This window comes from Nyctereutes procyonoides, unplaced genomic scaffold (genome assembly GCF_905146905.1).
Source record: "Nyctereutes procyonoides isolate TBG_1078 unplaced genomic scaffold, NYPRO_anot_genome, whole genome shotgun sequence".
NCBI classification, from domain to species: Eukaryota; Metazoa; Chordata; class Mammalia; order Carnivora; family Canidae; genus Nyctereutes; species Nyctereutes procyonoides.
In genome coordinates, this window is record NW_026575124.1 from 382,189 (window position 1) to 408,132 (window position 25,944).

Genomic DNA, 25,944 nt, shown 5'->3' on the forward strand with positions numbered 1-25,944 from the left:
CTCAGGTGTCCCCTAGAAAACTTTCTTACCAAGAGATAAAGTGCCCACACAGCCTGTGCTGGATTTACTACCTTGTGTGGGAATATCTTTGCTTGTTTCAGGCTCAATGGGTACTCCTTTGTTCTGCTTAAACGTGAGCAACAGTAGCCCTCGGACATGCCCCCAGCTATGTCAGACTCCATGGGTAAGGGGGAGAGATCCTTCTACTGTGGTACAAGAGGGGTGCATGTTGATCAACTGCCCTGTCTATTGGCTTCCAGGAAGCACCTGCTGGCCATGGGGGACCAATGTCCATGATTGAAGTTGATCCTGTTCTATCTGTTCTCTATGCAGAAAAAGCATTGCTTCATAGAGTGCTTGACTGCACTGTATTTTCCGTGGTAACTCTGACATCCAGATGCTGTGGGCAGAAGTGTTTGACTTTCTATTTCTGGTGACCGGCATTGTGATGATCTTTGCTCTCCTCCATGTAGTTGGAGCCTTCCCCTGACACTGGTAACAAGTGCATAATGTTCTGCTTAACACCCTTCCCTTCCACAAGATACCACACTTGTCCGTTACATTGATGACATTATACTGATTGGATCTAGTGAGCAAGAAGTAGCAACTACTCTAGACTTATTGGTAAGACATTTGTATGTCGGGGGTGGTAAATAAATCTGACCACAGTTCTGAGGCCTTCTAGCTCAGTGAAATTTCCAGAGATCTAGTGGTGTGGGGTATGTCGAGATATCCCTTCTCAGGTAAAGGATAATTCTGGATCTAGCCCCTTTTATAACCAAAAAGAGGCACAACACCTTACTGGGCCTCTTTGGATGTTGGAGGCAACATAGTCCTCATTTGGTTCTGTTATTCTGGGCCATTTACAACTGCTAGTTTTTTTTTTTTTTAAGATTTTATTTATTTATGAGAGAGAGAGAGAGAGAGAAGCAGAGTCACAGGCAGAGGGAGAAGCAGGCTCCATGCAGGGAGCCCGATGTGGGACTCGATCCTGGGACTCCAGGATCACACCCCGAGTTGAAAGCAGACGCTTAACCCCTGAGCCACCCAGGTATCCCAAAGCTGCTAGTTTTGAATGGGACCCAGAGCAGGAGAAGGCTCTGCAACATGTCAGGCTGCTATGCAAGCTGCTCGCCACTTGCACCACTTGATCTAGTAGGCTTCATGGTGCTGGAAGTAGCATGTCAGACAGGGGTGCTGTTTGAAGACTTTAACAGGCCCTTCTAGGGGAATCGCAGCACAGGCCCTTAGGGTTTTGGAGCAAAGCCTTGGCATTCTCCACAGATAATGAACGACTCTTTTTCAAAACAGCTCTTGGCTTGCTACTGGGCCTTACTAGAGACTGAGTGCTTAACAACGGACCACCAAATTACTTTATGACCTGAGCTGTCTATTGTGAACTGGGTGTTATCTGATCCACAAACCCAAGGAAGTTGGGCTTGCAAAACATCCTATCAGCAAATGAAAGAAGAAAAAACTCAGGCCTGGCTTACAGATTATTCTGCATAATATGCAGGCACCACCCAAAAGCAAACAGCTGTAGTACTACAGCCCCTTTTAGGGACATCCCTGAAGGACAGTGGTGAAGGGAAATCCTCCCAGTGGGCAGACCTCTGAGCAAAGCACCTGTTGTTCACTTGCTTGGAAGGAGAAATGGCCAGATGCACAATTATGTACCAATTCATGGGCTGTGGCCAAGGTTTAGCTGGATGGTCAGGGACTTGGAAGAAACACGATTGGAAAATTGGTGAAAAGGAAATTTGAGAAGGTATGTAGATAGATCTCTCTGAATGAGCAAAAATAAACAAATCCATGAAGATATTGGGTCTTCTGTGAATGTTTACAAAGGGCAATCTCAGCAGAAGATTCTAATAATCAAATGGATAGGATAATCCATACTGTGGATACCAGCGAGCCTTTTCACCCAGCCACTCCTGTCATCACCCAATGGGCTAATGAACAAAGCGGACTTGGTGGCAAGGATGGAGGGTGTGCATAAGCTCAGCAACAGACTTTCACTCACCAAGGCTGACCTGGCTATGGCAATCACTGAGCGCTTGGTCGGCCAGCCCCAGAGATCAACACTGGGCCTCTGATACAGTGTCATTCCCTTGGCTGAACAGGTTGATCCACTGAACCACTGCATCCGTGGAGGTTTTGTTCTTACCAGAATAGATATTTACTCTGGATACAGATTTGCCTTCTCTGCCTATAATGCTGCTTACCAAAACTACCATTCACAGGCTTACAGAATGCTTTATCCACTCATCGTATTCCATACAGCATTGCTTTTTTTTTTTTTTTTCAGCATTGCTTTTGATCAAGGAAGTCACTTCATAGCAAACGAAGTGTGGCAGTGGGCCCATGCTCATGGGCTTCTCTGTTCTTATCATGTCCCTACCATCCTGAAGCAGCTGGTTTGAGAGAATAGTGGAATGGCCTTTTGAAGACTCAGTTATAGTACCAGTTAGGTTGCTATGCCCTGTAGAGCTGGGGCAATTATCCAGAAGGCTGTAAGTGCTCTGGATCAGAGTCCAATATATGGTACTATTTTTCTGATAGTCAGGATTCATAGGTCTAGGAATCAACGGGGGAGTGGATGGGACCAATAACTATTATCCTTAGTGATCCACTAACAGAATTTTTTTTGCCTGTGTCCCTATAACCTTATGCTCTGCAGGCCTAGAGGTCTTAGCTCCACAGGAGGAATACTTCCACCAGGTGACACAATGAGTCCATTGAACCGGAAGTTAAGACTGTTACCTAGCCACTTAGGGCTCCTCATGCCTCTGAGTCAACAAGCAAAGTGAGTCACTGTGCTGGCTGGGACTGATCCTGACTACCAAGGGGAAATTGGACTATTGCTCCACAGTGGAGGTAAGGAAAAGAATGTCTGGGATAGGGAATCCCCGGGTGGCTCAGAGGTTTAGCACCACCTTCAGCCCAGGGTGTGACCCTCGAGTCCTGGGATTGAGTTCCAGGACGAGTCCCACGTCGGGCTCCCTGGGTGGAGCCTGCTTCTCCCTCTGCTTGTGTCTCTACCTCTCTCTGTGTGTCTCTCGTGAATAAATAAATAAAATCCTAAAAAAAAAAAAAGAATGTCTGGGATATAGGAGATCCCTCACATTGTCTCTTAATATTACTAATGGCCCAGCTCCTTTAGGAATGGGTCTGAGAACAATGACCAGCAGAGGTGCTTGCTGAAGGCAAAGAATACAGAATGGATAGTGGAAGAAGGTAGTTATAAGTTGTCAGCTACAACTACGTGACCAGTTACAGAAATGTAATTTCTTTTTTTAAAAAGATCTTAATTGGGGATCCCTGGGTGGCTCAGTGGTCTAGCGCCTGCCGTTGGCCCAGGGCCTAATCCTGGAGACCTGGAACGAGTCCCACGTCGGGCTCCTTGCATGGAGCCTGCTTCTCCCTCTGCCTGTATCTCTGCCTCTCTCCCTCTCTCTCTGTCTCTCATGAATAAATAAATCTTTAAAAAAAAATAAAGATCTTATTTATTTGAGAGAGAGAGTGAGAGAAAAAGAGCACCAGAGTGGAGAGAGTCAGAGGGAGAAGCAGATTCCCCTCTGAGCTTGATCCCAAGGGTCCAATCCCAAGAGTCCAATCCCAAAAGTCCGGGATCATGACCTGAGCCAAAGGCAGATACTTAACCAATTGAGCCACTCAGGCACTCCCAGAATATAATTTCTGTAATCACAGAACTATAATTGTCATAGCAGTTCCTCCTTCTTTTGCTATGAATATATGTGTATGTGTGTGTATATAAAAATATCCTTGTTTTCTTTCCTCTTATTTCCTTTTTTTTAAGATTATTTATTTATTCATTCATAGAGACACAGAGAGAGAATGAGAGGCAGAGACACAGGCAGAGGTAGAAGCAGGCTCTATGCAGGGAGCCCGACGTGGGAGTCGATCCAGGGTCTCCAGGATCACGCCCTGAGCTGCAGGCGACGCTAAACCGCTGCGCCACCGGGGCTGCCCTTCCTCTTATTTCCTTATCATCCTTAGTATCCTATGACTTTATATCATAGTATTTAAGTATTATATCTTGTTATTGTCTTTATTTAGAGATTAAATATGGTTTAAGAAGATGTGAATTCAGAAGAGGTAGACTTGTGATGCTTAATTTTATGTGTTAACTTGACTGAGCCACAAGGGTCCAGACATTTGGTCAAATATTGCTCTGGGTTTGAAGGCATTTCTGGATGAAATTAACATTTGAATCCATACACTGAATAAAGATTGCCCTCTCTACTGTGGCTGGGTTTCAACCAATTAGTTAAAAGCCTCAATAGGGGAAAAAAGTCTGAGCAAGAGGGAATTCTTTCTGCTTGACTGCTGAGCTAGAACACTGATCTTTTCTGCCCTTTGGACTCAGACTGAAATATCAGATGTGTGTACATAACCCAACAGGGTTTTGTTTCTCTGGAGAACGCTAGTACAAGCATTATATCTCACATTTAAAACAACATTATGAAAAAAAAAAGAAAAAAAATAAAACAACATTATGGAGGCACATTTTGCATATCATATAATTCACCCCTTTCAAGTATACAATTAAGTGATTTATTTTTATTTTTATTTATTTATTTTTTTTAATTTATGATAGTCACAGAGAGAGAGAGAGAGAGGCAGAGACACAGGCAGAGGGAGAAGCAGGCTCCATGCACCGGAAGCCCGACGTGGGATTCGATCCCGGGTCTCCAGGATCGCGCCCTGGGCCAAAGGCAGGCGCCAAACCGCTGCGCCACCCAGGGATCCCCAATTAAGTGATTTTAAAACCAGATTAAGTTGCCCAACATAAATCAATTTATTTATTTATTTATTTATTTATTTATTTATTTATTTATTTATAAGAGACAGTGTTGCGGCGGGGAGGGAAGAGAGAGAGGGAGAGAATCTTAAGCAGACTCCATGCCCAGCATGGGCATTCGTTTTCATATCTCTTAGATTGACAGGCAAGGGTGAAATTGATGGCCCACACGGTACATTATGTTCGACATTTTAAGAAACTGACAAACTGTTTTCCAAAGAGGCCGCACCATTTTACCTTCCCACCAGCAATGTGTAAGGGGTCCCATTTCTTCACATTCTCTCCAAAACTTTTTATTATCTGTATGCTAAAATATGGACGTTCTGTGAAAAACAAATCCCCCAAGAAGGCTTAAAAATGTTCAGGGAGGAGGCTTTTGAGAGGTGAAACCATGCTCTTGGGATCCCTGGGTGGCTCAGTGGTTTAGTGCCTGCCTTGGGCCCAGGGTATGATCCCAGAGTCCTGGGATCGAGTCCCGCATCGGGCTCCCTGCATGGAGCCTGCTTCTCCCTCTGCCTGTGTCTCTCTCTTTTTCTCTGTGTCTCTCGTGAATAAATAAATAAAACCCTTAAAAAACAAACACCCCACGCTCTCTCCAAAACTGAGTGCGGTCCTCCGGGCAGCAGAGGGCGCCCCAAGCCAGGGTCTCTCCTCCCAGCCGGTCACAGCGCTTGCCTAGCGACATCCCCGTTGCTAGGAGACGTAGACGCGTCTTTTGGCTCCAGACCCCAGCCTCGTCGCTATCTCAGGCGCTCTCTGTCGTACGAGGACAAGGATCTAAGGTCCCACTGCCATCCAGAGGCACTTCCAGAAGGCCCTTTTCTGGGCTGGGGTTGTTTTCCTCTTACTTGCTCTAAAGCTGGCCAAAGCCGACCGAGCATCCCCGCCTAGATCCACCCCCCCCCACTCAGCTATGCCTAAGAAAGGGAAAAAGGCCAAGATGCCCCTGTCCGACGAGGAGCAGCTCCTTCTGTTTCAGCAGAAGATGCTGGCAGAGGAGGAGATGGCCAAGAAGAAAGAGAGGCTCCTGAGCCAGTTCTTGAAGGTGGGGGCTTTCTGCATTACTCTCTGCCCAACCCCACCCCACTCCCTGCACTGGTCCTGTCGCCTTGACCCTCTCATTGTGGCAGCCTGTTTCCACGCTGGCCTCCCCTCCTCCGGAAATCTTGAGACCCAAGTATGCTTAGATTTCTGGCAACACTGTTTGGGGGAGGAGGCAGGTCTCTGTGAAGCACGTAGAGGGGCAAGTGGTATAGAGGTTGAGGGTCCCAACGGAGCCCCAGAGGGGATAGCAGGTGTTGTCAGCTGTCCAAGCTCTCTGAAATTCTGGCACACTCCCTGGAGACAGGTCATTACAAACAACATCCTGCTCTGATGTCTTCACCTGAAGGAAATTCACCCCTGCCCTCCCTGAAGTGCCATCAGGCTGTTCCTGTCTCACTTCAGACCCTCCCAAAAAACAAGAACAGGAACTCCCTGAGTGTTAGTCATCAGGAACTTTGGTCTTTCTGAAAAGACAAAGGGTAAGGGGTCAGTGGCAACGTGTGATCTTGTTTCTTTTGCCATAACAAGGCTTTAGGAGGCCCTGACCTCCTGGGGTGTATGTATTCCTTCACACAGGACAAGCTGGCCAAGGAGGAGCACAACAGTGTTCTGAACCTTAACAAGATTAACACACAGTGGAGAACGGTCCTTAGAGAAGTCAAGACCAGAGAGCTTCACAAGGACATCGAGATCCTCAGCCAAACATTTGAACGAGTGGTGGACTGCAAAGACAGTGTCATCAAGGTACGCGCTCCTGCCAAGGAAACACTTGAACCTGGATGCCTAAACAAACACTTGAACCTGGCAGCCTTTTCTTTTCTTTCTTTCTTTTTTTTTTTTTTAGAGAGGGAGGGAGGGGCAGAAGGAAAGGGAGAGAGAGAAACTTAAGCAGGCTCCATGCCCAGAGTGGGGTGGAACCTGGTGGGACTTGATCTCACAACCTTGAGACCGTGACCTGAGCCAAAACCAAGAGGCAGACACTTAACCAACTGAGCCACCCAGGCACCCAGAATTTTTTAATCTTAAAGCCCTTACAAGATGCAGGCTGTAATGAAGCAGGCATTAGTAATACCAGTTTTCACTGAAATGAAAAATGGACTACTGGGCTGTTCTCCCTCTCCCCCGCCTCAGGGTAACCATTTTCCTTGGTCATCTACTGCCTGAAACCAGCACTACACAATATTAGAGTTGTAAGGCACAGCAGACATCACCCAATGACCTGAACTTAGTCTCACGTCTTCATTGCAATGTGAGAGGACTCCGTTCCAGAGAAGGTAACTGGCTTGCCCAACGTCACACAGCCAGTCAGCAAGAGAGCTGGAACCAGAGCATGAGTTTCTTGATTCCAACTCCAGTGCTTTATTTAACCAAACTCCAGTTGGCCCCTTTGGTTCAAGTTCAGTGGCCTTGGATGAGTCAGGTCTCCATGGGTAAGAGCAGTTCTGGATCTCTAACCCACTCAATCAGCCATCCTTATGCTCTTGGGAGATTGAGTCCACACCACTTTTTTTCTAAGGGATTTTGCTATATCCCTTCTTTTATCCTCTTTTCAACCTGTTTACTGACTCCCCCTTAGTCTTTTCTATCATAAAACAACAGCAGGAATCCCATAGTAACAGCAAAATATACATTGTCAGCCTGGCATGCCCCCTCTTGAAAATGCACATCTCTCCTCTACAGCCTAACTCATGGGGGGAAAAATTCAGTAGATGGCCAAGTGCCAAGTGATACATATTAAGAGTCCCCAGATTTGTGAAAACCACTATACAGTAGAATTCCTCACCCTACCAGTTATGTCTTATGGCTTTTTAAGTGACTTCTGCACACCCTTATTGGCAGTTATCAAACACTTGCCGAGAAGAGAACCCTCAGTGTTCATTTAGGGATGCTGAGCAGTGGTCAGGCTCACCCTTAAGCCAGTCAGCTTCCAGCTTTGTAGCTAATGATTACAGTCGGTGCCTTAGGTAAATCACACACTGCTAATTAAGCACCTTCAGGGGCGCTCCTGAACAACTGAAATGTATTAAATGTGCAAATGTTAGTGGTCTTCACTTGCTATCTCCACTTCTTCACTTCCTATTTATCCTGTATCCCACATCGGATTTCCACTCTTCCCTAGGAAGTTGTTCTGGTAAAGACTACCAGGCCCGAATCATGGATACTTTTCATTATTTAGTCTTCATCTAACCCGACTGCTATGTGGCACTGGCATTTTTTAAAGATTTTATTTATTTATTTGAGAGAGAGAGAGAGAACACAAAGGCAGAGAGGGGCAGAGGGAGAGGACCAAGCAGACTCCCTGCTGAGCACAGAGTGTGATGTGGGAACCAATTCCAGGACCCCAAGATCACGACCCAAACAGAAGTCAAATGCTCAGCCAACTGAGCCACCCAGTGCCCCTGGGGCCCTAACATTCTTGGTCATCCCTTCCTTGAAACTCCCCTTTGGTTTCCATGACACCATTCTTTCCTGGCTTTTCTTCTGCCTCTGGGAGATATATCCAATCCCCTTTGTGAATTTATCTTCCTCTCTCCATCACCTGAACTTTAGCATTTGCAACGTTTCTGAATCTGGCCATCTCACCCTTTAACCAGGTGGTGAGGGCCTAAACAATCGTGCTCACTACCCTGACTTTACTTTTTTAAAGATTTTATTTATTTGGGGATCCCTGGTAGCTCAGCGGTTTAGTGCCTGCCTTCAGCCCAGGGCATGATCCTAGAGTCCTGGGATCGAGTCCCACATCAGGCTCCCTGCATGGAGCCGGCTTAAGATTCTCTCTCTCTTTTATTTATTTATTTATGAGAGACGCACAGAGAGAGAGAGGCAGAGACACAGGCAGAGGGAGAAGCAGGCTCCCCAAGGGGAGCCTGATGCGGGACATGATCCCAGGATTCCAGGACCACAACCTGAGCCAAAGGCAGATGCTTAACCACTGAGCCACTCAGGTACCCCTGACTTTATTTTTTTTAAAGATTTTATTTATTTATTTAGAGCAAACGAGCATGAATTGGGAAGAGAGGGAGAGAATCTCAAGCAGCCTCCTGCTCCGATGGAGCCCAATGGAGCCCGATGGAGGGCTCAGTCCCATGACCCTGAGATCACGACCCCAGCTGAAACCAAGAGTCAGCTGCTCAACCGACTGAGCCACCCAGGCGCCCCTCATTGTCCTGACTTTAAATACCAGTTTTATATTAATGATGTCCAGGTCTATAATACCAGCCTGGATTTCTTTCATGAGTTCCATGTCATTCTATTTAAGATTCCTAGATATCTGTTCCTGGCTGTTGCATTGTCCCCCCAACCAAACTCAGGAGTTCCCCCTTCCCGGGCCAGACCCAAACCAATTCTTCCACACTCTGGTCTTCCTTACTCTGTATTCAGGTGGCCAGTGCTCACTTCAGCAGCACAAATACTAAAATCAGGTGGCCAGTGCCATTCACCAAACCACCCAACACAGAAATCTGGGAATTTTCCTAGGTTTTGCCTCCATCCTTGCCTTCTGTTACTAAGCTTTGTATAAATCTTCTGCCTATGTATTTTTCAAAGCCATACCCTGCTCTCCTTCCCCACTGTCCTGCTGCAGCTGAGACCTGGGCATCTTCTCTCATATGGACTGCTCCAAGAGTCTCCTGTCTTCCAGCCTTCATGCCCAGCTACCTTGAGATGACCGTCAACACAACTGCCAGGATTATCTTTTTGAAACGAAAAGCTGATCCTGTTATTTCACTGTTTAAATTTTAGTGGCTCCCTTCTTCCACAGGAAAAAATGCAAACTCCAGGGAAAGACGGTCAAAGATGGTCAAGATGGTTCACGCAGCCAGCCTTGTTTCTTACCTGTGTTTTTGCGCATGCTGTTCCCTCTATCTGGAATTCTCTTTTCCCCCTCTCTTCAGTCTTCTTGGCAAACTCTCACTGCTTCCGGAGTGCTACAAATGACATCTGTCCTGTGAAGCCTTTCCCAGTGCTCTTAGGCAGAGAGAGGCACTCAGTCTTTTATTTATTTATTTATTTATTTATTTATTTATTTATTTATTTATTTATTTATAGTCTTTCATATCCTATTGTCACTGGTAAATCATTAATCTCATAGCAATTTCCATGTTATACTGTAATTTTCTGTTTATATAACTCCTTTCCTACTGCAAGACTGCAAGCTCCTTTTTTTTTTTAAGATTTTATTTATTTATTCGTGAGAGCCAGAGAGAGAGAGAGAGAGAGAGAGAGAGAAGCAGAGACATAGGCAGAGGGATAAGCAGGCTCCATGCAGGGAGCCTGAAGTGGGACTCGATTCCGGGACTCTGGGATCATGCCCTGAGCCAAAGACAGATGTTCAACCACTTAGCCACCCAGGCATCCAGGACTGCAAACTCCTTTGGGGGCAATGAGCATGTCTTTTCATCCCTGGATCCTTGGCAGTCAGCACGGTGCTGGGACATGACAGGTTTAGTAAACATTGGCTGAGTGAATGAAGAGGCTTCCATTATCAGCACCTATTTCCAAAGATCCTGTTTCATACCAAACATACAAGGTAACAGCTAGCTCTGCCTAGAGGTTGTGGTAGTTTACAGTGAGTGGCTCAAGGTCCCTGGATCATGTAGGCATTCACTAAATCCTTTTTGTTTCATTCACTTTTTTTTTTTTAAGATTTTATTTTCAAGTTATCTCCACACCCAATGTGGGGTTCAAACTCAAAACGCTGAGATCAAGAGTCACATTGCAGAAGATTGTAGCACAGCAGATATGGTTATGCCCCTCTTTGGAAGGTATAATCTGCCACAGTGAGACACTTTTCTTGGTTCCTGAGTTCTTTTGCCATGACCCTATTGGTCCTTCATAGCTGCTTTGCCATCTAGTACAAGATACCCTAGGTTCTACTTGTTTATTTTCTGCCTTAGACTTGGAGCAGCCATTTCCCCAAGAATCCTCCATTCCTTTTAGTGGCAGCCTCATCAGTGTAAATGTCTGTTGTCCCTAGGATCCTGCCTGGCTACATGGGGTTCTCTGATGCCACTCTTACTTTCCAGCCATGAGTGGGAGAACCAGCACTCCTGGAGCCAAAGAGCTGGCATCAGGAACTAGGGGAAAATGCCATTCATGCCATCCAGCTGAACACATCTGTATTTTCTCACACTGATGCCATTCAGCCAAAATGGTAACTCTCTGTTTCCTACCCAGTCTTTAGCCAGGGACCTGTCAGAAGCAGAGGAGCAGTACGCCCATGCCCTGCGCAGCCACCTGCACAGCATTGACCAGCTCTTAGCCCTGCAGAGATGCCGGCTCAACCTCCTAGAGGAAAGTTACAACACAGAGCTGGAAGCCTTAACCAAAGAGTTTGAGACAGAAAGGTATGGGGGCCTAAGAGGAGATGAGGGATTGAGTCCAGGCGAGTACCCAGAGCCCATGTCAAGGAGCTACCTCTGAACAGGTGGCCAGCAACCTGGAGCATCCCACCTTGCTCATGACATGACCCCCAGCAGAGAACATCCAGAGTTTCTTCTAAATTAATGCAGGCTGAAGCTTGTGGCTTTAGCCTCCCTATGCCCATGCCAGCTCTCTGTGTGTAACACCCTCACCACCTACCTTCAGGTCTCAAAATCTAACCCATCTGGCAGGGGACAGGGAGGAGAGGGAGACTTCTTACTGAAACCTTTTGCACTTTTCAGCCTTTTGTACATGTGAATGCAATACCTATTAATCTTATTCCCTCTTTCTGACCCTAAAAAGAATAGAGTCTATGCTCTCTCTCTGATCCTTCAGTACCTTGGAGTCTGTACCACTCATATCATTTGTTATTATGCACTGCTTGGAGTTGTCATTGTTGGTCCGTACACTTTATCCCTCAGAGCAGGGACAGTGTCTTATCTCCCACAGGAAGACAATCATTGACCAACATGAAAAAGAGATTCACTACCTACAAGATGTCTTCATGGCCATGGAGCAGAACTATATAGATTCTGAGTATGAAAGTAAGCTGGAGTTCCAGAGCATGTGGGATGATCTCAAAAACAAGGTATGAAGGGAGAGTAGCTGGGCAAGAGCTGGGAGAGAGGGAGAGAAAAATGGTCAAGGCTGCTGGAGGCCCTAGAGACACCTAATGAGCACAACCAAGAAAATGCCTATGCCCCTAATGCATTTTGTAATTTTGTAGAAACTGGTCGGGAAAGAACCATTCTGAAATGCCAAGGAAATGCGTTTTAGAGTTAAAAGGCACCACGGAGCTCATTTGGCTTCACCCCTGTGATTTGTAGATGAAGAAACTAAGGCCCAACGGAGTAAAATGACCTGCCAAAGTTATGCTGCTGCTTTGGGGTAGAACCAGGAGAATCCAGGTCTGTCCTTGGCCCAGAGTGATTTCCACCATCCTGGAGTCTACAAACTTAGCTTTCCTGCAGACCTAGGTTTGGGCATGGGGCTCTTTTTTTTTTTTTTTCTTCACAGTGTTCTGTAAAATTTTATTTTTATTTTATTTTTTAAAGATTTTATTTATTTATTCATGAGACACAGAGAGAGGCAGAGAGAGGCACAGGGAGAAGCAAACTACGTGCAAGGAGCCCAATGTGGGACTTGATCCCAGGACTCTGGGATCACACCCTGAGCCAAAGGCAGATGCCCAACCACTGAGCCACCCAGGTGTCCTTTTTGTAAATTTTTATTTATTTTTTAATTTAATTTTTTTAATTTTTTCCTTTTTGTAAATTTTTAAAACATGCTTCTTACATTTAAAAATTGGGAGATTTCAGGGGTGGTGCTTGGATGGCTCAGTCTGTAGAGCATGCAACTCTTGATCTCAGGGTCATGAGTTCAAGCCCCACGCTGTGCATGGAGCCTAATTAATTTTTTTTAATTTTTTTTTATTTTATTTATGATAGTCACAGAGAGAGAGAGAGGCAGAGACACAGGCAGAGGGAGAAGCAGGCTCCATGCACCGGGAGCCCGACGTGGGATTCGATCCCGGGTCTCCAGGATCGCGCCCTGGGCCAAAGGCAGGCGCCAAACCGCTGCGCCACCCAGGGATCCCAGCCTAATTAATTTTTAAAAAGTTTTTTAAATAAAAATTAAAATGGGGAGATTTCACATAAAAATCCAAAATTTTAGCTTCTTTTGAAAAAAAAAAAGAAAAAAAACCCTCTACCCCAAACACCTGTGGAGCATTTTTTCTCTGGTTCACCACAGGCTCCCTCTAGCTTACAGCACTTGTATTATCCACCTGGTCTTTGCAGATATTTTCATTGGTGACCTCTACCCTGTACTAGGTTGTAAACAGTTCAAGAGCATGAGGTTGCTAGAGGCAGTAAAAGGGTCCTAATACAGTAATTCTAAGCACTGGGTATTTTGGTGCCACTTCCTAGAATTTAGAAAAGAAGCATTTTCTCAGACTGCAACTGGAGAATATAGTAGATCTGTGGAGAAGGTTCCAGGAAGCACTCAAGAATTACACTGATGCCACAGAAGACCAAAAGATCGCCTTTGAGACTCTGAAGGTAAAAGATGAGAAGAGCTCCAAAGAGATTGAAGCACAGATGAAAAAAATTCAGAGACTACAGGTTAGTGCAGCCAATTGGAAATACTCTGCTTTAACTGTTCCATTATCCCTTGGTCATCTTCTCCCAATTTCTACTGGACCCTGTCAGTGGCTGGGGAAAGACAATATCCTTGGATTTCAGTCCCCATATTGTCCTTTTACCTGTCTCACTGAAGACTGGCAGCTAGTCAGTCAAATGTTTCCTCTAATCTACTCTGTTCCTGGGCAGCCCGAGTGGCTCAGCGGTTTAGCACCACCTTCAGCCCAGGGTGTGATCCTGGAGTCCCGGGATCGAGTCCCATGTCGGGCTCCCTGCATGGAGCCTGCTTCTCCCTCTGCCTGTGTGTCTCTGCCTCTCTGTCTTTCATGAATAAATAAATAAAATCTTAATAATAATAATAATAATCTACTCTAATCCTCCAGGACGCCATAATTATTTTAAAAAGTAAGATTCTGGTGCACAGCCGTGAGAGTGAAGACCAAAACCAGTACATTCGTAAGGACAAGGAATTGATCCTTGCTCAACTGCGAAAATTTAAGGCCCAAAGGACCCAGGCCCGGGAACTATCGCAGGAAAACTTAGTCAAACTCACCGTGGAAAGTAATGCCACCCTCAAGGCCCTGAGAAAGATCGTTGATAAGGTAACAGGGGAGAAGGCAGTCAAAACAAAACCAAGGAACTTGGCTCCCTGCGAAGTGAAAGGGGTTTGAGAGAGGTGGAGGGCCTTTCTCCTGCTTCCCGCCTCAGTGGATACCTGGACTACCTTTTTCATTCCATGTTCCCTCCTCTCTCACATTTTAAATGAAATGAATTAATAATGAATTTGCTAAGAATGTAAAATACTTAGGACTAGTGCTGGGAGCCTAGTAAGCACTCTGTGTTAAATGTATTCATTATTCTTATCTCACATTTGGATGAATAGGTTCCCTGGGTTTAAGCAGGGGAACCAACTCCACTATTTCCCCTCTGTACCCCCTTTCCTAATAAAAGGTCTCTTCCTGCTTCTGATAGGGTGAAAAGATCCTGAAACTTGCTGAAATATGCAGGAAATTTGAAACAGAGGAAGAAAAAGTGCTGCCTTTCTATTCATCAGTATTGACTCCTGAGGAGCAGGCGAAGATAGAAGAAATCTACCCAGAGGAGCTTACTGAGGAGCTCGCAAAGGTAAAGTTCCCAGGGCCCAGAGTCTATCACCCAAGGCTGGGAAGACGGGGCACTGGGCTGCGTTTGCTAAGCCTCAATACATACCTTCTCCCTTTACCTCAACTCCCAGGTAATAGTGAACTACACAGGGATGGAGAATTTCTGGAAAAGGTACAACAAAGTGAAACTGGAGCAGCTGAGCCTCCAATATAGACATGCCCAGTTGTTAGAAATCAATGGGAAGTTGCGGGAGATGCTGAAGCAGTACTTGGATGGCATCTCAGTGAGTGACGAAGTGCTGAGCCAGCTCAACCCACTCTTTATCGTCAACCATCGAAGTAACTTACCCCAGCCTTTGTCCACACCTACCACCCAGCCAGGTGATAAACCACCTCCAACCACTTACAACATCATTGAAGCAGCCCATGTGATCTCCCACATCCTGTGATAGGAGAAAATCTTTTCAAACCCCAATTTCTTGAGACCCGAGGACTATTAAAAATTTCCATGAGGATCGTGAGCTCCTTCTACGTTTGCCATATGGCAGTCTACTTGGAAGATACTAGGAACACAGTGGCCCCAGAGAGTGGAGACAATGGCTAGGCAATTATCAGGAGGCTCACTGTTCAATGAAGCACTGCTTCCTAGAGTCTGGGCATTATGAAGACCAAAACCCATAACTTCAGGACATAAGAGTCCCTATGGGAAGATTCAAGAGCAGGTCCTTGGCAATAAGGATAAGAAGAGGCAGGGGAAGGGGTGATCCAAAGCCTCCAACCACCCCAATGTCGGGCAACATCCAACTCAGAATGCCTTTTTCCCCAGCCCTTTGCCTCATTCCCACTTACAGAAGTAGCCTCAGAAAGTATCCGGTGAAGAATGCAAAGACATTTTAAAAATTTATTATTTCTTTTTGCTCTTGTTTCGTTTCTCTTCCTTGAGCTTCTTTTTGGAGACTTTAGGTCTGCTGGCCTTTTTGTATAGGTGATACCCAATGAGGCCCAGCAGGGCTGGCACCATGGCCATGCCTACCAGAGGCAAAATGCCCTTCACCAGCTTTTGCCAGTAGTTGGCTCGGATCAGTGCAATCAGCTCCACATCAAACTGCAGCACTGCATCCGCTGGAGGCAGAGAGGAGGGGAGGGTTAGAATCTCTGTATTTTATCCAGGGCTCAGAATCTAAATGAAAGGAGGGCAGGCCACACTACAGCAACAACTGTGAAGCTGGCTAGATTTAAGCGTGTTGAGTTCCTTTAGACAGAAGCAGAGAAAGGTTATGAGCATAGTCCATGGATAATAGTTATGTTTGCCCCAAGTCTACAAGTGTGGCTTGCGTTCAGCTGCAAGTCTTTGACAGGACAGGGAAACTTTCTGTGGATACATACAGGCTGTTCTCCATTTAAAAGTGAGAGAATTTCTACGCTAACTGTATTCCCAATCCAAATAGCCACATTGATAGAATCTTTGCAGGGCTGAAATTAACTGGATTTAACCTAGACAATTTAAAATGTCACCAACTACACCAACTAACGAGCATATGCAGTGTGACTGTTAGAAAACACAGATGTTTCAACATAAGAGCTGGAGAGGAAGAAGGACGTGGCTTAAGGAGCGGGTGAATGAACAGGGGTGAGTCAGCGGAGAAATGCAAACACTGGAAATGGGGAGATAACAGTGCTTTGGGTAAAAAGAGTTTTTCTTTAGTCCCATGACCCTCTTTCGGGTTCTTCTTCTAAGTTAGAACTAAGATAAGATCTTTTATCCTATTGCTCTGAAGTACAAAACATTTTAGCTAACAGAACATTTGTTATAACCCAGAGCAAGAGATCTGCATCTTAGGAAATCTGCCCAATGACCTGTTGACAGCTTTTAAAGTTATAGATACAGAGTGGGCTCTATAAACAGTTTTTTGTTTGGCTTTGGTGTGAATTACTTGTCTGCGATTATTTTTACTGCCTCTTCCCTGGTGGAGACTGAAAGAAGGGGTGGGGATGTGGTGAGAAGCCGTGCCAACTGCACAAATGACACAGGTTGGAGTTGTGGAGAAAAGGCAGGAAAAGTCTAGAGTTCTGAGAGGGGTAGCATAGGCAACAGACCCAAGTGGTTCAAGCAGGTGTCTCCTCCCTCAAAAGCCGCTCTCTGCCAGAGGGCAAGCCACGTAGCCTTATCAGGTTGTATGTCTCTAGTCTCTGTTGGTGAGCTGAAGAGGAAAGAAGCAGCCATGCAGGAGGCCCCAGCCACCCCTGTCCTTTTCAGCAAACTGGGTTTGGACTTTCTCAAGCTCCAAAGTGTGTAGTGTCTGGTAGCTCTTAGGGACTGGGTATTTTGATTGCCTCAGAGACAGTCCTAGTCAGATTACCTGGGATAGATGGTGGAAATCCCCGTTTTCCATAGGCCAAGTGAGAAGGAATGATTGCCCTTCGCTTCTCTCTGAGGGAGGGAATGCACATCACAGCTAGAGGTGGGACCAGGTGGGCCAGTGGCCTCAGTCCATCTGAAGCCCATTTCCCGCATATTCACCCTAATACACGCACTTTCCCACCTGAGCACCAGACAGGACGACCAGGAAAGGCCTCTGTCCCCGTACATGCCTCAACGCCTCCAACACAACCCACAGCCAGACGGGCCCAGCAGTTTTGGATGCCCTTAGGGGTCCCAATGACCTGGACCTGCTCAGTGCCAAGCCTTTATCATAACATTCTCCTCCCTCCTCTAGGAGCAAGGATAGCAAAGTAAGCCTCCAGCCATGCAAAGGGGGTACCCAGGCCCACCCCTGCCCAGATACTCACCCCACACACATGTCTAGAAGGCTCTGCTCCAGACCTTGAGAAAGAAGACACAACTGAACAGGAAGCTCCCTACATTCCCCACATCCCAGGACAGGAGGATCAAAGTCTCCCCACGACCCTCAACTGAGCACCCCACTTCTCAGATCCTTGGTTGCCAGTGGGGTGTGGGGCAAAAGGAGTGTCAGAAGTGGGGTTCGAACCTCAGGAGGTGGCCGGTGGAGGCCTGGGGGGGCACTTCCAAGGTGGCTTAGGGACTGAAGAGGCTAAGGGCTTGGGCTGGGAAGAGAGTGGGAGGCGCGGGTCACACACCTGGGATCACCTGCTTCTGGCCAAGTTCTATAACCAGAGGGTCCCTGGTCAGGGAAGTGTCAATAATGCGTCCGTCCACCAGGCTGCCCTGTGGGGAGAGAGCAGCGGGACGCGCACCTAGCGGGCCAGCTTTGCCCCCGGCCGGGCGGCCGCAGAGCCCCGGGGCCCGGCCCCCGCACCCCCCCGCACCCCCCCCCCCCCCCCGGCCGCGGCCGAACCGGCGGAGCAGCGGGCAGCCCCTCCCCCCGCCACGTGCTCCGCGACCCGGGCCCCCGCCCCGCCCCCCGCCACGTGTCCCCGCCAAGGCTGACGTGTGCCCGCGGGGCGCCGCCCCCTCGCGGCCCGCCCCGCCCCGGGCCCCTCACCGTGTAGTGTATGTGCAGCGTGTCTCCGAAAGCAGCGGGCTCCGCGCAGGGCTCGGGGGGCTGCACCTGGGGCGGGACCTCGGCGTCACGCAGGCGCCTCCGGGGACCCCGGCCCCCCGCCCCGGCCCCGCTCGGGGTTCGCCGGACCCCGCCGCTCCCTCCCGAGGCCCAGCGGCCGCAGCCCCGGGCTCGCTCCTCACCAGGGTCTCCACTTGCAGGGTCCGGACGGGACTTTCGGTTTCAGACTCCGCCTCGGCCGGGCCGACCGCGCCGCCGAGCAGCAGCAGCAGCAGCAGCAGCAGCCGCCGGCGCCGGGGGGCCGAGGGGCGCGGGCTCATGTCTGCGCGGGGGGCCGGCTCGGGCTGCGCGGGCGGCGGCCGGGACGGCGGTGCCCTCGGCGCCCAGGCGGGACTGGACGGGACGGGGCGGGCCGCGGCGCGCCAGCTCCTCCTCCAGCCGCCCTTCCTCCACCCTGTCCCCACCTCCTGGAGGGAGGAGGCGCGGGAGCCCTCCCTGCCCGCCGAGCCCCGCTGTTAGCCGGCCGGCCCCAGAGCGAGGGGCTGCATCACTTGAGTGCACCCACCTACGGTTACCTACTGTGCCAGTCACTTGTGTGGGATCCTCAAAACCACCCAAGAGGTAGGCGTAATTGTTTCCATTTTACAGATGAGGAGCTGGGTGCTCGGGTCACGTAACCGGCCCAAGGTCTCCTAGCTGGGTGACGACAGACAACATTCAGGATTGCCCGAGTCCAGGCTGTTTGCTTTCTGCTCTTTCCTATTTAGATCCGTCTCTTCACACCTGTCCTGGCAGTGTCCGGGTGGCTCATCCCACCCAGTTTTAAGACCCCACAGTTGTTGTTGTTTTAAGATTTTATTTATTCGAGAAACAGAGAGAGAGAGAGGCAGAGACACAGGCAGAGGGAGAGCAGGCTCCATGCAGAGAGCCCGACGTCGGACCCGATTCCGGGTCTCCAGGACCACGCCCTGGGCCAAGGCAGCGCTAAACCGCTGAGCCCCGGGGGCTGCCCAAGACCCCACAGTTTTAAAGATGGCATCTCGGGATCCCTGGGTGGCGCAGCGGTTTGGCGCCTGCCTTTGGCCCAGGGCGCGATCCTGGAGACCCGGGATCGAATCCCACGTCGAGCTCCCAGTGCATGGAGCCTGCTTCTCCCTCTGCCTATGCCTATGTCTCTGCCTCTCTCTCTCTCTCTCTCCCTGTGTGACTATCATAAATAAATAAAAAAATTTTAAAAAAAAATTAAAGATGGCATCTCTCTCCCACCTCCAGCCCTTCAGCTTGAATTTCTGCAGGTCATATGCCCAAAAGGAGGCAGGGAGCTGTCCTGTCTCCCTGTTCTTTGGAAAGCTAATTTCTAAGATTCAGGAGCTGTTTTTCTGTAAGGATGGGGGAATCACTGATCTTTTCCTGGCACCAATGTATCCTTCCCCCCCTTACCAGCAAGCTTGTCAAAAGGGCAACTACTTATAACCCTTTTATGTATGTGCAAGGATCTAGTTTTTATTTTTATTTATTTTGCCCAATGTGGGGCTTGATCTCACAACCCCAATCCAGTTTCATGCTCCACAGATTGAGCCAGTCAGATATCCCAAGGGGTTTTAAATTATTTCAGGCAATACAACCAGTCCCCTTCTGCATGATTTAAACCCTCACTGGCCACTCAGGCCATGGCAACTGAATTCTGCTCCCTCCAAAAGTCATCAGTGAGCTCACAGTCACCAAATTCTTGGGTCATTTCTTGGTCCCTTGTCCTCTTTAGCATCTCTCTGGTATTTGATGTCCTTGAGCTCTGAATGCCCTCCCAACTCTGGATACAACTGCCTGAGTATCTCCACTTGGATGTTTGACCGGCACCTCAAAACAATACACCCAATATGTACTCTCCTTTTTCTCCATCCATCCCATTTGTAAGAATCTAGACTTCCCTCCCAATTTTGTTTCAGTTAGTGGTTCTGCTGTTAGCATTCTCCTAGATTCTCTGCTCATCCCCACATTAACCAGTCTTTGGATTCTCCTTCCACCACCTCTCCAAGCTTTCTTTCCATTCCCAAGGCTACTACCCTAACTAAGCCCTCATTACCTCTCTCTTTGGAGTTAAGGAAAAAGTCCTCTCAGCAGGAGGGAGTTTCTAGGGATGGCGGAATGCTCTATATCTTGATATCCATGTGGGTTACATGGGTGTATGCATGTGTCAGAACTTATCAAACTATATGAGAAGATCTGCACATAGCACTGCATGCAAATTATACCTCAAATTTAAAAATAAGAAACACAAAACTACATTTCCAAGTCTTCCTTAAAGCTGGGTAAGTCCATGTGACTAAGTTCTGGCCAGTAAAACATAAACAGGAGTATTGGAAATATTGTCCGGGACTTCCAGCAAGGCTCCTTAAAGGGAATTAATTCAGCTAAGAAATGTGTCATTGTGTGCTCACTCTTCTCCCCAGGCTCCTTCCCTTCCTTTTTTCTATTGCCTGGAATGTAGATGAGATGAATTACACTCTAGCAGCCACATCAGACCATGAGGTGGCCACGAGGATGAAACTATGTGTGAAGGCCGTGAAGCAAAAAGTCATCTAAGCCCTGCTGACCACCAGACACTTTCTGAGGTAGAAATTAATTTTTTTTAAAAAGTAGAGAAAGAGCACTCTAAGCCCCTCATCTCCAGGCTCTCCCTATTTTAGCCCATTCTGTACACTGCTGCTATCTGCTCAACTTCCATCATGGAGCCTACATCCCCACATTGCCCAGTGAGTAAAATTCAGACTCCATGAATGACATGCCAGCTGAAAGCTTTCACCATCTGGTCCTAATCTGCCTTTCCAAACTTGGCTTTTATTCTATTAAACTGAAAGCCTTTTAATGACAGCAACCTCATCTTTCTCATTTCTATATTTTCATTGCTTAGTATGGTGTTTGATACATAGATGGGTCAATAAACATTTATGAATTGAACCAAATCTCCTTCCTGCTCATAGACTGTGATCTGGCATCAGATGAACCTGCATCATGTGTTTCCATCTCTGTGCCCTGGCTCATGCTCTTCCTTCACCTGTCAAGCTTCCTCCAAACCAAGCTTAAATATCACTTCCTCTGTAAAGTCCTGATTCCCGTAATTAGAAGTCACTTCTCTTATTTCTGAACTTCCAGCATACACTGGGGGCCGTTATTATATTTTCCCTTGTGTTGCAATTATTTGTGTATGCCCCACTTCTCCTGATCTCTACAGAGCCAGATGACTGATGGCAAGGACAAGGTTATGATCATGCCTGGAGTTCCCTAGGTACTAGCTGCACAATATGCCCAATATAGCAGATTTGAGACAAATATGTTTCATGTTGAATATTATGCTATGCAATGCTTTCAATACAATTAAAAATAACTATATTGGGGTGCACAGTTGGTAAAGGATTCAACTCTTGGTTTCAACTCGGGTCACAATCTTGAGTTGTGAGATCAAACTCTGAGTCAGGCTCTGTGCTCAGCATGGAGTCTGCTTGAGATTCTCTCTTTGCCCTTCCTGCTTCTCTCTTTCTAAAATAAAAATACATCTGTAAAAAATATCTATAACTATACTAACTTGGAAAATATCCAGGACAAATTTATATACCCTTATGTTAAAAAAAAGCAATAATAATAGATGTGAAATGAGTACATTTATATTTTAACCTCTTCCCAAATATGCGGAGGTATTCATAATTAGGAAAGAAACTAACAGGGATGCCCGGGTGGCTCAGCGGTTGAGCTTCTGCCTTCAGCTCGGGGTGTGATCCTGGAGTCCCGGGATCGAGTCCCACATAGCCCTCCACTCAAGAAGCCTGCCTCTTCTTCTGCCTATGTCTCTACCTCTCTCTCTATGTCTCTCATGAATAAATAAATAAAATATTAAAAAAAAAAAAGGAAAGAAACTAACAGAAGGAGGCACACCAAATAGCCAAGAGTCATTACTTTGGGAATGGGACTGAGAAAAGTAGAGGGGAACAGGTTCCACATGTTGCTCTGCATATTTATGTATTTTTGGATGTTTTGCAATGAAAATTACTTTGGTTACAAAAATAAATTTTAAAATTAAATATTAAATGGATGAATGAACACAACATATAACATACAAGGGAATGTGTGGGAGGTGTTGGATGACTTGTGCTAATGAAACCAAAGGAGCCAGCCAGGAAAAAAAAACAAAAACAAAAACAAGAGTCCTTGTGATTAGAGAGGTCATCGGCAGCCTTGTAGATCTTAAAGAAAAGTGGTATTTTTAAAAAATGGAAAAAGAGAATAAAGGCAGCAGGCTGGATATTTGGGAAAAATGAGTGGACTGGTTTGGCTAAAATAATGGATTCAGGCAGAGGAGTAGAGAGAGGTAGTTAGGGAAGCAAAAGCTGGTTGTGGAGAGCTTGAATGTCAAACGAAGACAGGGGGAACCCACTGCGGGTATCTGAGCAAAGCAATGACAGTGCACACTGCACTGATGCGTGGGCTGATCGGAACAGTGGCATGAGGGTGGAAGGCTACTGCCCAGTTCAGGTCTGAAGCTTTGTCGGGGATCAGAATGGGAAAGGGGAGTGGGGGTGGAGTTTGGCGGGGGAGAATAGTGGGAATGGGGCAAAACTAAGACAACACTATCACCCACAGAGAGCAGCACAAGCCCACCTGGACCCAAAAAGGAACAGGGAGGAAGGAGCTTTCTCCTTGGATCAAAGTTAGGAACCTGAAGGACAGAGAAAGGTGAGATGGTTCTGGGAAAGGTAGGGAAGCTGGCACAATCCTGACTGGAGTCACAACTTTGAAATCAGAGGGCCGGGCAACCCCGGTGGCTCAGTGGTTTAGCGCCACCTTCAGTCCAGGGCGTGATCCTGAAGACTTGGGATGGAGTCCCACGTCGGGCTCCCTGCATGGAGCCTGCTTCTCCCTCTGCCTGTGTCTCTGCCTCTCTCTGTGTCTCTCATGAATAAATAAATAAAATCTTAAAAAAAAAAAAAAGAAATCAGAGGGCCACTCCTGGAAAGGCCTCCACCTTCACAGGTATCTCTGTCAGCAAGTAGAAGAAACTACCATGGCCTCTGGACTCATGGGGTACCCACAGGATCCAGTTTGCTTAAGGACAATGTTGTTTATTCATTTATCAAGGCTCAGTGCCTATTATGTGCCAGACAGTAAGCAGGGCACTGCTTTTTAAATATTTTTAATATGTTTATTTTTAACAGACTGTTAATAAACAAAAAGCCTCTGAGTCAGCATATGTAAATCTGGATTCAAAATCTAATGCCATATTTTCAAGGGCATGTATATCTAGGATGACAAAATGTTTTCTTTTTAGGTTTGGTTATACACTCATTCATCGAAAACCAAAGCAGTGCCTCCCTCCCCCACTTCCTTCAAGGCTGTTCTAGCTGGGGAGGTATCATCCCATCAATAGAAGATCTGGCATAGGCAAAAACTGATCTCTTACCTACTACCTAAAGAGCACCTCTGGGGCAGCCCTGGTGGCGCAGAGGTTTAGCGCCGCCTTCAGCCCAGGGCGTGATCCTGGAGACCCTGGATCGGGTCCCACATCAGGCTCTCTGCATGGAGCCTGCTTCTCCTTCTGCCTGTGTCTCTGCCTCTCTCTCTCTGTGTCTCTATGAATAAATAAATAAAAAATCTTAAAAAATAAAGAGCACCTCTCTTTCCTATATTCAGAACTCAGAAAGAAGCTAACATCTAAGTCCCTGTGGCTCAGCACCCTAAGGTAACCCCTCTAACCCTTATAAGGCCTTGTATTCAATTCTCTCCTAGGACAACGAGTGATGAAGGGGTGGAAGTTGGGGGGTGGGGACAGTGGACAAGTTCATTCTCAAACCTTCTGCCTGGCCCAGACTGACTGACTGGACCTCCTTAGAGACAGCTTTCAACATGTCTGGTTAGGAGGAAGGGTGATAGGAGGAAGGGTGCATGGGTAACACCGGTCAGCTCTGGGTCTAGATAGCCAGAATTCTGGCTGGAATGTTATCCTCTATTCCACCAGATTTGTTCCTAACCTAGAGCCCAGATACCCCCTTCTGCAGCTCATGGCCAAAGTGACACACACAAGCAGACACTCACCTTCAAGCCGTGATGGTGAACGGTCCTGACCCAAGTTCCTCACTTCCAGACCTTCAGCCACTGCATTGCTCCCTTTTCCAAAGTTTGGATTTCCTCAGAGTTAACCTCCTCTTCCCTTTGCTCAGGAACTTGGGGTCATTCTTACCTAATCCCAGCAACCACAGCCAGGAAACCCAATTAGATTGAAAAATCTGTAGAGGAAGGAAGACCTCTAGATCCTATCACTCCCCAGTGTGCCAGCAAAATACCCTATCCCTCCAGTTAGCGGGTTGGAAAGTAGAGGGCTGGACTTTGGCCCTCCTCTCTCCATGCCCTTCAGAACTGGAAAAGCAGCGTCCTTAGTAGTATGCCTGCCTGCCCAAAGACCGCATTCTGTGCACCAAGCAGCAGCAAAGGGGTTTCCCCTACACAGTTATTCTCTAACTCTCACTACCCCATGTGCTGCACTATGGGTATCCCAAAGGATACCAGAGCATCCCAGACAAGGATTTCCAGGTTTCTCCAACAGGACAGTGGTTTGACTTCCTTCTTAGCACACGTCTGGAACCATAAAAGGTACCAAGTAGATACCTATCAATGTTCTGCTCTGACCAATCTAGGCACTTGGACTGGAAGTGGTACAGTGACTCCTCAGAGCCTTCAGACCTTGTATCTCTAGTCTGGAAACTCCTACATACCACACTCATTTTCCCCATCACTGTCCCTAAACTCTGGAATGAAGGGAGCAGGTCTGTCCTCCATCCTACCCAGATCAATCCAAGGCCTTCCAATGGCCTTTTCCAGGCTCCTGTCAGAAACTCCCTTACCCAAATTATTCTGAAGTAGATCCTGGGCCCAAGTGTTCTGCCAAACTATGACTGAAGAGCTACCTACATTATAGACAGATTAGGCTGCTATTTGTTCTAAGAGCTGGATGCCGAACATCTATCTACCAGGTTAAGTCCCCCGTCCCACCATGTGCCCCCAAAAGAAGCTGGAAAGTTTAAGCAACTGCCACAAGAGGGCTCCCCCCACCTCTTTCCTGGCATATTAAATGGAGTACTGAGGGACCAGAGGACACCCACTGGCCTGCATCCAGCTAAAGTCCTCTCCATTATGATTATCTTATGAGGGCTATAGTTCTAGAAGGATTATGCTTATAAATGTACAAACAGAACACTTGGGAAAGGTGCTCTTATCAGTAACGTTGGTCACCAAGCAGGACTTTTGAGGAGCATGGAGGTAACTGAATACAAATGACGTACTTCACACGGGTACTTGGGGCTTTCAAACTTCTTGTATGCCTAAATCCTGCCCCTTCCCACATCAGGATAGGAAGGTCTCTGTCCCCAAAGCTTAAGAAAGTGCTAAGAGTGGGGAAGGCCTGCCTAGCTCACCCAGACCTCCTCCACCAAAGAAAGGGGGAGCACCATCCCTTTCTTTGCCTGGAGCCAGACAGTAGTAGCAAGAGAGGAAGAGTAGTGGCAGGAGAGGGCTGGGGCAGGGCAGACGCTTGTCCTTTCCCTCAAAACATTGTGGAATCTCTCCGGATGAGGCCTGGCTTCCTGACAACAGGGAACCATATGCCTGAAGCAGAGGTGATATAGGGCTACAGCTGTAAGGAGGATCAAGTTCACTATACTATACCTTTATCTTCTGTGTTTACTCACTGCCAAGGTCCAGAACTAGACGAGACTCCAATCTACAGATGAAGCACCTGACTGCACAGGGCTGGGGAGATCTGAGGATGGAGGGAGTATGGGTCACTCCACATTCAGGGCCCTCTAGTCACTAAAGTCTCTAATGCCTACCAACAGGTGATACATAAGGCTAAGTGGAGGATGAAATCCTTTACAACTAAAAGC

At 47.3% G+C, this 25,944-nt stretch overlaps 2 protein-coding genes across 2 annotated transcripts; one reads left to right on the forward strand and one right to left on the reverse strand.

Annotated features, from left to right (window-relative positions):
• The first annotated feature begins 5,601 nt into the window (after positions 1-5,601).
• Positions 5,602-15,338, forward strand: CCDC65 (coiled-coil domain containing 65). Its single transcript, XM_055336977.1, has 8 exons — positions 5,602-5,870; positions 6,446-6,613; positions 11,045-11,214; positions 11,741-11,879; positions 13,219-13,413; positions 13,815-14,033; positions 14,404-14,556; positions 14,666-15,338. Exons 1-8 carry the CDS (start codon positions 5,739-5,741, stop codon positions 14,981-14,983), a joined length of 1,494 nt encoding a protein of 497 aa, XP_055192952.1. The 5' UTR covers positions 5,602-5,738; the 3' UTR covers positions 14,984-15,338.
• Positions 15,339-15,421: 83 nt separating this feature from the next.
• FKBP11 (FKBP prolyl isomerase 11) lies at positions 15,422-18,429 on the reverse strand. The gene is made up of 6 exons (XM_055336973.1): positions 18,199-18,429; positions 17,999-18,064; positions 17,634-17,721; positions 17,325-17,358; positions 16,895-16,965; positions 15,422-15,656 (listed from the first exon to the last, which is right to left on the reverse strand). The coding sequence occupies exons 1-6, from the start codon at positions 18,334-18,336 to the stop codon at positions 15,439-15,441; spliced, it is 615 nt and encodes a 204-aa protein (XP_055192948.1). The 5' UTR covers positions 18,337-18,429; the 3' UTR covers positions 15,422-15,438.
• Positions 18,430-25,944: the final 7,515 nt, after the last annotated feature.